This window comes from Ylistrum balloti, unplaced genomic scaffold, assembly GCF_031769215.1.
Source record: "Ylistrum balloti isolate Yb309-2 unplaced genomic scaffold, AGI_CSIRO_Ybal_v1 Utg370196, whole genome shotgun sequence".
NCBI classification, from domain to species: domain Eukaryota; kingdom Metazoa; phylum Mollusca; class Bivalvia; order Pectinida; family Pectinidae; genus Ylistrum; species Ylistrum balloti.
The window spans coordinates 143,039-155,838 of record NW_026782173.1 but is presented as its reverse complement, the minus strand read 5'-3'; the positions used below and the strand labels follow the sequence as shown (position 1 = coordinate 155,838).

The window sequence follows — 12,800 nt, the reverse complement described above, 5'->3', positions numbered from 1 at the left end:
TAAATAAAACTAGCTGTCAAATTGTACATGGTAAAATAGGGTAAAAGAGCAAATAGGGGGTCAGTTTATACTGGAGAAAGGGGTCAGTATAAAGGGGAGGGTGATCAATTTATACTGGGGGAAGGGAGTCAGTTTATACTGGGGAAGGGGGTCAGTATAAAGGGGAAGGTGATCAATTTATACTGGAAGAAAGGGGGTCAGTTTATACTGGAGAAAGGGGTCAGTATAAAGGGGAGGGTGATCAATTTATAATGGGGGAAGGGGGTCAGTATAAACGGGAAGGTGATTAATTTATACTGGAAGAAAGGGGGTCAGTTTATACTGGGGTAGGAGGTCAGTATAAAGGGGAAGGTGATCAATTTATACTGGAAGAAAGGGGGTCAGTTTGTACTCGGGGATGGGGGTCAGTATAAAGGGGAAGGTGATCAATTTATACTGGAAGAAAGGGGGTCAGTTTATACTGGGGGATGGGGGTCAGTATAAAGGGGAAGGTGATCAATTTATACTGGGGGAAGGGGGTCAGTTTATACTGGGGGAAGGGGGTCAGTATAAAGGGGAAGGTGATCAATTTATACTGGAAGAAAAGAAAGGGGGTCAGTTTATACTGGGGGAAGGGGGTCAGTATAAATGGGAAGGTGATCAATTTATACTGGGGGAAGGGAGTCAGTTTATACTGGGGGAAGGGGGTCAGTATAAAGGGAAGGTGATCAATTTATACTGGAAGAAAGGGAGTCAGTTTATACTGGGGGAAGGGGGTCAGTATAAAGGGGAAGGTGATCAATTTATACTGGGGGAAGGGAGTCAGTTTATACTGGGGGAAGGGGGTCAGTTAAACGGGAAGGTGATCAATTTATACTGGAAGAAAGGGGGTCAGTTTATACTGGGGGAAGGGGGTCAGTATAAAGGGGAAGGTGATCAATTTATACTGGAAGAAAGGGGGTCAGTTTATACAGGAAGAAAAGGGGTCAGTTTATTCAGGGTGGGAGGGGGTCAGTTTATACTGGGGGAAAGAGGTCAGTTTATTCAGAGTTGGAGGGGTCGATTTATAGATGTTTGGAGAGGATCAGATTATATAGGGTGGGAGGATATCAGGTTATACAGGGTAGGACGAGGGAGATCAGTTTATAAAGGGCAGAAAGAGGGAAGTCACCTTACACAGGATGAAATGAGGTAAGTTTATAGAGAGTTAGAGTGGGAAAGATTAAACAGATTAGGGGGAGCAGTTTATAAAGGGTAGGAGGGTTCAATTTATACAGGTAGGAGGGGGTCAGCTTGTACAGGGTGAAGAGAGGGAGGTCGGTTTTTACAAGGTGGAAGGAGAGGATCAGTACATGAAAGGAGGTTGGAAAAGAAAGTCGGTATATACATGATGAGGAAGGGTCAGTTTATTCAAGATGGATGGTGGAGATGGTCATGGTTAGCGTTGGATTGAATAGGATCAGATTTTATAAAGGGTGGAAGAGGGGACAGGTAGTTTAAAAAGGGTGGAGGTAGATGATGGCCATTTAATACTGAGTGGAGGGAGGTAAGTATCAGTTTATAGGCTAAGATGAGAACATTTGACATACAACGTGATATATCTCTTTTTAAGAGTCAGCCTGTTTTTAACTTTATTCAATATTTTCTCAGCTGAAAATGGTTAATACATGTCAAATAACCCTACATCTTTCTACGTTGTTATATTGTCTACAATTAGTAGGACTGCAAAGGAGAAAACATTGCAATAATTAGGTAGTTCTATAAGCAGACTGACCTCTTACCTCTCTACATGTTATATACAACTAGGAAATGATGACTAGGGAAATTCTACAGAAAGTTTCTTAAATACTTATAATGGTCTTAAGACTGTATATGTCTCCTCTAATAAACTTATGTCTGTAAATGCAGGTCAGAAAATGCCAAGAAATGTTTTACCTTAACCCTGTTTAGACAGTTAAAGCTTCTCCTATTTTCAGCCCAAGATTTTGCCATATTCCTTTTTTCATATCTTGAACAATACATACATTAAACATCAGATACATTTAGCTGGTAAACATTATTCCCAGGAAGGACAATAAAAATACATGTTTATATATATCATTCATATTATTGTAAAACTGCTTTCATATGAAAGTTTATTGTAGATTATACAGCTGACTGGTTGAACCAGTGCTGCAGTTATTGGGATTTAATAAATATAGATATATGGCACTGGTTCAAAATTAGGCCTGAAGATATTTCTTAAGAGCTACTAGAAATGCCAGTAATACTGCTCTTTTGGGTGATATGGGGTAGAATTCATGTGAAAGGATGCCAGTTTTGCTGGGCATTTTTTTATGATGTGATGTGATTTTATAATTATTACAAATGTATATTATGTGTTTGACACCTTACATATAATAAAATATTTGAACTTGAAGTATTCCAACCAACTTGGTACATATTACACCAAGTCTACTCTACACAAAAAACAGACAGACCGTAAATCAAAAGAGAAGCCAACATGAACATATTCAATGTTGTTAACTACACTAATTCCAAATTGTAACCTTGTATGTGGAATTGTGATATATGGTCAATATATCATTAGGGAGGTTTGTTGTTATCAAATTGAGTGATGTCATTTTTAACCTGGTCAGTCTGTACCACTACAGAGAATATTAGAACGTCTATAATTACCCTCAAGGACATCTGGCCTTCCTGTGGAAATGGGCGTTTAACATAATTGTATTGAAAAATATTGACTTCACCATATAAGGATATACACTACCTTAAGTATAACACACATTGCCATATTGTGGATCATGCATCATTTGTAACCAAACTAAATATTTATGATTTGCAATTATGGAAGATTCTATACAATTCAAGTTTAGGGGAGGTATTACATCATAATCAGGTAGCATATATCCTTATTACAACAATACAGATTAGAACACATACCCAGTACATTACCATAAAATATTCAAAACACGTTACAGCTAATACTTCCAAAAGTATGCACCTACAGAAACTCACTATGAAATGAAGCAATTCTAAATTCAGTAATTCATTAATAGTGATCCCAATTGATAGTCATTTGCAAAAGCCAATTTTCATTTTTTCAGATTCTTTACAAATGATTATTAAATGCCATTGAAAATGTTTTAATGTTCATCAATCTTTAATTAAATTGATTCTTACACAATCTCCATATAAGAAACAGGTATTCACATTACAGAAAAAAAATTTTAACCCACCATATCATGATAAACAAGACTTTCTTTTGTGTATAACATCTTGTAATTATATATTTGGTTAGTTCACGGATCCCCAAATTATAGCATATTTTAACTGTATGTTAGTTAGTTCACAGATCCCCAAATTGTTTCACCAACAACAGTATATATCTCTTGTAAAATAAACCAACTTTAGAAAACAGTACAAGCATGAGTCAGTTATGGTATATATGTATATTGTGGCATGCATGTTGTAGTTTACTGCCTAAGATTATCACACTTCACACTCAAGCATGCACTTTTAGATGTTGAAATCATTCCTATTAGAACACTGACCTCAATAACCTTCATCCTCTTCTTGTGGTCTTTTCCATCCTTCTCTACTCTGGCACTGAAGGAAACAACTGAAGGACGGCTAGGAATGCCCGAATCTGCTGATTTTCGCATCTTTTGCTTTTGTTTCTTTACCACAAAAGAATGTGAATACCTACTGGAATCAAGGAATCCTTCCGGGCCTACTTTTCTTTCTTGTTCTCTAGGAACAGAAGAAAACAATGCAATGGTCTATTTTATGTTTTTATTTTATATCTTCACCTAAAAGTCAGATGACATTGTTAATGTAGACAAAGAGATCCTCTCTGTTTGTGCTAAATGATTCCTCACTTTTCAATACTTTGACTTTGAAGGAAAAGTTATGACTAATTGATAACTTATGTCCAAATGTAATTAATTGATTTGACTTTAAGTCTCCTGTTAAGATTAATATGTCCTTGTACATATATTAACAAAATAACAACAAAACAATGTTTAATGTTTGTGTCATATATGTCACTTTGATAATTCATTATGTATTTAAGCATTGAACTGCTTGTTGTGGCATTTATAGTCATGCTAAATGAAAGAGCTATGTTTGCATCCATCAAAGTGTGTTCTGGCACAATATGATATGTTTACTTGTGAAGTTCTGTCATTTATAACAACCATCAATGCCATAACAAAACACAATATATATATTTAACTGCCTATGTATGTTGCTGTCTTACACAGATTAAAGCTTCATTTAAACTTAATGAAAGCATTTGTTACAGTGTAATACACCAAGTGGAACAGCCATTTTGATGACGTGCCATCTCTTTTTCTATACCAGAAATTGTTTCGTTATAATGGCCATGCATATGATAGCATTTATGGCACTTTATACAACACTTCTCCTTGGTATGATTATATAATGCCATTTTCACACAAAAGTTATATACAGTTATCATTCCTTTAAATTACATCAATATATTACTATCCTTATTCTCTTCCTTACCTTAGAAATGTAGCATAGGATTTGGTTTTGCGTTGTCGCTTTTCATCATCATCCTTCATGCCAGCTGGAGCACTGTCAGGGCGACGAATCGTTGAGTATCGACTGTGGATCAGAGCACCATGCTCAAAAGGAAGATCTGTCAGCACCATCTTGACAGAGGGTAGCTAAGTTTTCACTCTAAAAACAATGAAAAACATAAGTTTAGTATTTAAACACCTTCTGAGTTTCAGTAGCATCCACATCATCAATAATTTAGACCTGCTGTAGAACTAATGGATCAGCTGATCATCAGCCTGAAACAAGCAGTCAAGCATATCAAAACACATAGATATACATCCACACAGAATCATCACCACATGATAATCAAACTTTGTTTACCATAATCAATGTAAATATTTTATAGAACCATCATACACAGAACAGCAATTTTATGACTGAAAAATATTGTGTTGACACAAATATCAAGTTGCAGGATTACATGTAATTAGTAGAGGTAAATGGAGATTTTTGTGGGTAATGAGAGGTAATATGAGCTAACACTAACTCAAATGTAGAATTTCTTTAATGCTAAAACCTTTATTAACAATTTGGTTTAATAAACAATAACTTTTAGACAAATTCCACATGAACTCTCTTGTAATTAGGTAACATTAATATTTCAAAAATAAAATGTTAAATGTAAACAATCTAAATCAACAAAATAAAGTAACAGACAAACACTGAAAGGAAATTACAAAGTCAACAAAAGATAAGACTTCACAAGGATGCTAATAATCTATCAACTAAAAATGGTCGTAAAGATCAACTTAGGTAATGATCGACAATAACAATAAAATTTTACAGTCAACAAAATATCATGAAAATTTCACAAATATCAAATGCTAAAATATCACATGGTGTATTTTCTGAGTAAGATTGCAGTTATATAATAAATTATCTTAAGACATTATATACATTTTCATGTACAATTCTTGTTTGTACCAGAAATAAAAAAAAATATAGATGGATTTTTTTCCTCAAAGACAAAATTTCTTTCTGGTTGTTTTTGCCTTAAGACATCAATTCCTTTTTGATTAGCATTGTTATCATGTTCTTATGATTTCTTTTTTGAATTTGATTTCTTAAAAGTTTACATGATTATCAAGATAAGATGCTGAATACTGAACTACTGAAATTTTCAATTTTTCTGTCTTACACCAACCTTATGATAAGAAAAATTGATAAAGTACTGTATCAACCACAGTTCCTTGGGATTCTATCAGCAAATCGAAATGGGGCTCCAGTCCTGGTATACATGTTTTTCATTAGAATTTTCTTTCTTAATCAGGGAGACCCTTTATTTAGAAGGGCATGGTCAAAATTTGATATCAAAGCATGTACCTTAATTATCATATATCGAATGTGGTGTTCATTTTGCAACGTCCTTTCAACATGATCTATATAAAACATTACTTAACTGTCATTCTACTCAGTATATGATGAAAATAAACTTTTATTAAACAAACTTGTAATTATTTCTGGCATATAATTTCAACTGCTTTTCTTGGCTTTTCATAACATATACTTGGTTTATTATTTCTAACTTATCTAGAAAAATCATTATTGTCAACCTGTAAAGGTGGACAATTTAATTCAAATCTTATCTTATAATCAAAACATTATTGAATATAAACAAAACTCTGATTTGGAAATGAGGAAAAATGAGTTAGCCTGTATGATAATAGGAAACTCCACCTTGACTATAGTATTTTGCCTCAGAACCTCTGGGCTAAGTCCAATGTCCCGGGGTTCTATTTCCATATTTCTTGCTCTGAGCAGCAGAACGTATGCTTTTCTGGATAAAGATATAATTTTTGCCACAATTCATTGACAAGTTAAAGTGTTTCTCTCTGGGAATAACATATGCATCCTTTCCTAGGGATAAGACAGCTCATACATTGGCATTTCACCCCATATACTTTTTAATAATTAATTACCTGAACAACAGGGTGAGATTTTTAAATTCATATATGTAGAAAAGCCTCATGCAAAAGTTTTGAAATAATCACAATGTTCAGGTTGACACATATCCCTGTCCTCACCACACAGCTGTGAAACATTTTATTAGTCTCACCCACATTGAGAAAAAAATACCCAACATCTGTTAAAACCATTGCATTAGCACATTGTGTCTTAATATTGTTTTAATGACACACAACCAATTTATAAATATGAAATGAATATTCAATGACTCTCTTCGTATGCAATTTCAACATAAAATAATGTGACAGTGTCAAAAGGGCAAAAAACAGAATGCATCAACCACTGAAGGCGATATTACAGTCTCGTGGAAGTGTGTTTTGTTTTCTTTCTATCAATATGAAGAATATTTTCGTTAGACTGAGTTCCCAATTTATTATCTGACACTTTCGTTGAATAACATAAGACTCTTTGCGCTCAAACGTAAAAACTGTTTATACAGTATATGGTTTCGATAATGCATATGATTAAGATCTATTCCATGATGTGACTGAAAGTTAAATGAAATGGTCAAACTTATTAAAACGTTAATCATGTAAGCTGTGTACAACAATGTGCATAATTTTAAATTTCAAACGAATGTTAAATATGAACAGGAGAACAGGATGATAGAGACAGGTGCTTGTTCATCAACTTTTAACTTACCAGAGACCGAAAATCGTTGTATTTCCAATTCAGATATTAAACCTTATTTGACTTATTTGATAAACACCGAGTTACATTTCTGTCATTGACAGTTATAATAAAATACTGCGAATATATCCTTTGAGATCAATCAAAACAGGTTAAACAGCGACAGCAGCCGCCATGACAGTGTCGTCTTGACGACTCGTTTACAAATCGTAGGTACGAGAAAAAAATTCAATTTTAATAGGATACTTTAAAAGATTGAAAACAATAAGTGCTGGCTATTGTTCATGTTGGGAAATAATACACTTATTTTGAAATAATTTGTACGAATATAAAAATGTAATTAGACGATCGAGATTTCGCGTGATTTTGTTACTATAGAAGCTATACATTACTACGCCGAATTAAGGAACTATTTTCTATTTTCACCATCGTGAATAATCATTAGAATCGAAGTAATATGACAAGATTGTTTTAATTTCAATTTACAAATTCTTTTTTGTAACATTGTGTTGCGAGAATTTAGCAAGTGAGAACTTAATTGTCCAATTAGTAAATATTTTTAAAACTATATTTTCACGCGGAAGTGAACTATCAGATGTTGTTAGGCATGTAAACAACGTGAAAACGTGAAAGATGGAGGAGGAAGTGACCAGCGGAGGCGACAACATTGTTGCCGAATTCAATACATATGAAGACTTTTTGGACTCACAGATAAAACCTATAGATCTTTTTTATTTAGAGGTAACATACTTTTGCCATTTTGCCTTAGATGTAGTGTATGCAATAGTTACGTTTGAGCGGTGTTATTGAATGGCTGACACTGGTTGAAAAATATCGTCTCGACATTGATTCTGGACCGTTATGTATTTCGGAACGGCTATTTCGTCAATACTTGTGTCATTTGAACTATTGACCTGCTTGACCACGCAATCGGCTAATTTTTGCTGTTGTAACATGTCACGCTTCAAGAAAGAATTCTTAAAAATTGATGAAAATCCTTTACTTTTAAATATTATGAGTAAATATTTGCCTTTTGTGTATTTTTTCTTATTACACATTTTGACATCTCAAACATCCTCCCAGATATGATGAAATAACCAATTTATCCAACCTCAGATGTCAATGTTTTGTTTTTGTCTGGCAAGTGAATACAAATCAACTAAGAATAATAGGCCATATTTTCTTGCATTTTTTTTCGGCTACTAAATCCAAACATGCACGTCTGGAAAAGTGATGATTTGTAAATTATCTCTTTTGATGACTTATTTTCTGATTTTAATAAACAAGCGAGTTGTAGACAGAGCAATGATAAATAAACTTCATTTATATAATTTGAGTTATAAGAAGGAAGTTTATCAAGAAATATTTTTCATTTGAGTAAAAACTGTCCAAAACAATAAATACTTGAATTTGACCCAATAGAAAATATGCATATGTGAACACAGATATCCACCATTTTTGCACCATTCATTTATTATGATTTTTTTTCATCAAAATCCCATTCCCATTTAAATGGTGATTATATGTAATACATGTATACTTCTGGGTCACTGAAAGATTACTTAAGCATCTCTGCAATTTAGCGATGTCATCAGAAACAGAAATGTAGTCACATATTCAAAACACATGTTGGTAATTTCAGGTGAGCAAATTTGAGATTGTATTTGTGGAAACTGGTGTTTCACTGGCCAGTTTTTTTTAAATAAATCTTACAGTATAAACACATTTCAGTTCATTTATGTATTTGTTTGGGGGAAGTTCATCGACATAGTGTAGCTAGCAAGAAATTATTCTTAAAGGTCCAAAACTAATATGTCAAGGATTTATGAATCAGTAGAGTCTTGAGGTTGTCAGCTAATCATGCGCCCAGGTTTAACTATAAAACATGTTTAGCTTTGGTTTGAGTGGAAGTCCCTCTCCTGTTAACTGAACTTAAGCACACACCCTGCTGCTTTCACCACATCCACAGTGTGTACCTACTATAGTCGTGGGTTGGGAGTTTTGAAATCTCGTGAAAACTGGGGGAATAATTAGTGTAAAAGCAATAAGTTAGTGTGGCTTGTACGTAGTGTAAAATATGATCATTGTCACTCGACACTCGGCACAGTTGGTAAATGTGTGGTTTTATTGTTCTTTAACACAACAAGCTAGTTGTAATCTGAAATGTAGATGTTATTTAATGCTAATATTATCATTTATTTGCATTAGGATGAAGAATTGGCTCGCCAAGTTGTGGAATTGGGATACAGAGGAAGTGGGGAGGTGTTGAAAAGAGAGGAATTTGAGGCAAGGAAACAAGCAGCAGAGGCCAGTCGATTGTCTAAACGTAGTCAACAAAAGTGAGCGCTGGTGTTATTTCTCTACCCACTTCAGTGTATAATATATGTACTTGCTATGTAATTTGTACAGGTTCTGACTGTTTTTATACATCTATAACCTTAAATAACTTCTTGCATATACATTACACAACAAAAAGAAATATATAAGAAAAGTTTTTTGATCCATGGATTAATGATATAAGAGGATTCTGATGTTAACTAACATTTATGATGGTGAGGCAGAGTTTTAAGTATATTTGAGAGAATGGTTATTGTATATCTACGTATGACAAGGATTTGTTAGTTTTATTTGTATCGGTACAAAATTTTGACTTTTTGATGTCAGATGAAATCAAACCTATTTTCTCATTTTGTTTTAAAAGTTATTTCTCTTTTTTTCACTAAGAACACTAGCAAGTTCAGGAAAGGAACTAAAAGACCCATTCTTGAAAGCACTTGCCCACAGAGAAGAAGCCAACAGGAGCGGGAAAATGACTGTAAGTTATAGAAAGTAAAATCAAGGGAAAATTCCTCATAGTTTACCTTTTTCCTTGTTGAAAAAATACACAAGAATTAAATTATCTGAATAGGATATTTCATTCTAATAAAAATGTGGACACAATGCACAAAATTACAACAGCTTTACATTCAAAAGAGAAAGGACATAAAAAATCATAACTTCTATTTTTGTAGACAATAATCTTCATCCGAGACAAAAATGCAAGGGGACAGGAGATTTCTGGCTATGTTGATTATGCCCACCGATTGAAAACAGAAGATTTTGAATCATACTTCGCAGCAAGAAAAAGATTATTACCAAGGCCATCTGATTTAAGGTAAGAGTTAAGGACACTTTAACTATGATGTTATTGGAAGGTAATTTAGATTGATGAATTAAACTTTGCATGCTTTTTAGGAAAATTGATGAAGAATTTTATCTCACAATTTTCAGCTCACCTGTTCCGAAAGGACTGGTAAGCTTATGCGATGGCATGCAGTCTCGTCTTGTGTCTGTCAACTTTTTAATAAGAATCACCACTAGTCATGAACAACTAAACACATTTTGACCATATTTGGTCAAAAACATCCTTGAGGAAAAACACAACAAAGTTTGTATAAATACTTCTTCATTGCTCCAGGGGTTTGAGGTGAAGGACCCAAAAGAAGAAATTTCTTATGCCTCCTGTAGAAATGAATGGTTATTGTCTGAATTCAGTTGACCATTCTTTGGTGAAAGGGAATCAATTTTGTATAAACATTAGGTCTCAGTCCCATTATGGTGAGGGGCAGGACTCAATCGGGGAAATAGGATAGGTCTTGGGCAGAAGAGTAGGGCCAAACAGGAATAGAGCATATTCTGTAAAGTTCTTCTCCACTTGTAGAAATGATTGGATTTTGCCCAAATTTGGTTTAAAGTATATTTGGTTGAAGTGACAGAATAGCTGAATTAGTCAGATGAGCGATGCAGGCCACTTCTGCAAGAATATCAAGATTCTGTCCCGATTTGATTTGAACTTGACTAAAGCATTCTTTAGTGGCAGAGACTTCTGTGTAAATTGTTTTGCTGACCCTCTGTGGACAGAAGGGTTGGGTCCAAGTAAAAATCAATATAAACCTTCAGAATTTCTTTTAACATTTGATTGGATAGAGCATTTTCAGAGAAACAAAGCCAGGTGAGCAATGCAGGCCCTATGGGTCTCTTGTTGATTGATGTATTTGTGATATTGAGGAAGTGATAGTGTAAAAAATAATGAATGATTCAGTCAGATTTGAAACAATTTTTTTTTCAATTTACAGCTTTTACAACTGGGAAACACAAACATCCACATCTAACCCAACACCCAACTACCAGGTCATTGCAGAGAATGCCTCTGGACTGTTGTTCAAAAATAAGCGAGACAGAAAAATCATCAATGTAGACCCGAAGGTAAGAACTGTACTTTCCACTAAAGGATTTGTAAGAGAAGGGCTCGGTGCCTTACAATATTCTGAAAACATGACCACTTTACAAAGGACTGTATTTGGACAGTTTGTGTCACCATTCTTATATATTCAAGTGACAGTCAATGTCTGTTACCAGGTATGTTCGAAAATTTTGATGATAGGGAAATGTTTAAAAAGAAATTATCACTGGTGTATGTAGACAGAAAATGTTACCCCCAGGATGAAATTCAGGTGGAACTTCATATTTAAAGCTTTGCCATATTGAGCAACAGTTTTGAAAATTTTAATCTTAATGCTATCTTGACAGCATTTTCAATTTTCATAATGCATGGTAGAAGAAGGGGAATATCAATCACAAAGCAAAAAACAATTTCACTATTACGACCCAAATAATTTTTGCACTTAAATTGCCTGGAAATGATATCATTTTGCAAAAAGAGTCAATTTTTCAGAAATGAAAAAAATTATCAGAAAATATTACTATGCCGCTTTACATGATTCCAATTAATGTCAGAATAAGGTGAAGCAAAATCCAAGTTTAAAAAAAATCCTCAAACAACTGGAAAGACTAATGAGACAAGCTTCAACTAACTTACATATTATCTCCTTTGCTTTTTGTCTTGGATGGACGTTTGCTATCTATTTAAATGATCATTTGTCTTGTCAACCTGCCCTTGCAATTTATGTCATACAAGAAAATTTTCAAATAGAAATCATTGCTGATATTCATCAGGTATTACATGTCTAGACTTTTTTTCTAGTTAATTTTTTATTCATATTTCTCAGGTAACCACACCAGGTGATAATTCCACGCGGACCGTCATTGAAACCAGCAAGTATGTTCAGGCCGTCATATATGACCACATCACACGGCGAAAGACATGATTGTGTTTTTACAAGATATTGACACTCAAGGTGATTTAAGTGAAACTTTGGCGGTATGATCCAACTCCTCCCCAGAGCTCTGGCAGTTCTGTGTTTACAGGAATATACAATATATGTGGCTATTGTAATGACCGATCCATATGGAAACTTGTTCCTTCTTCTGGTACATGTACTGGGAAGTTATTTTGTGATAAGTCATCAAACATCAATTGTTTATGTGAAATTCACTTTTTAATGAGAGGTAACTTGGGTATATTTTACTCAAAAATGTTAAATGTTTCTTATCAATGTTGTTAAACTGATATTGAAGTAAATTGATTTTCAAATGTCAATGAAATTATTTTTCCTTTTTTGCTACAAAAATACCTTCCTTTTTTACATAGATTTGTAGTTAGCTTTATACACCTGAATTACAGACCAGATTTGTCAAATGACCTGTTATACATTTTTTAATGTTTCACATCAGATGAAACTTTGAACACTTTATCAATG

General features: G+C 33.9%; 2 protein-coding genes across 2 annotated transcripts in view; one reads left to right on the top strand and one right to left on the bottom strand.

Moving 5' to 3' along the window:
• The window catches only part of LOC132551430 (trichohyalin-like), a 59,652-nt gene extending 54,994 nt beyond the window's left edge, over positions 1–4,658 (bottom strand). Inside the window, exons 1-3 of the mRNA XM_060215567.1 lie at positions 4,510–4,658; positions 3,534–3,732; positions 2,659–2,679 (exon numbers count right to left, since the gene is read on the bottom strand). Of these exons, the coding sequence (XP_060071550.1) occupies positions 2,659–2,679; positions 3,534–3,732; positions 4,510–4,658 (369 nt within the window). The remainder of the gene's footprint in view (positions 1–2,658; positions 2,680–3,533; positions 3,733–4,509) is intronic.
• A 3,136-nt stretch (positions 4,659–7,794) lies between these two features.
• Positions 7,795–12,585, top strand: LOC132551373 (cilia- and flagella-associated protein 299-like). The gene is made up of 6 exons (XM_060215512.1): positions 7,795–7,902; positions 9,370–9,500; positions 9,886–9,976; positions 10,173–10,315; positions 11,277–11,406; positions 12,210–12,585. Exons 1-6 carry the CDS (start codon positions 7,795–7,797, stop codon positions 12,306–12,308), a joined length of 702 nt encoding a protein of 233 aa, XP_060071495.1. The 3' UTR covers positions 12,309–12,585.
• The last annotated feature ends 215 nt before the right edge of the window (positions 12,586–12,800 follow it).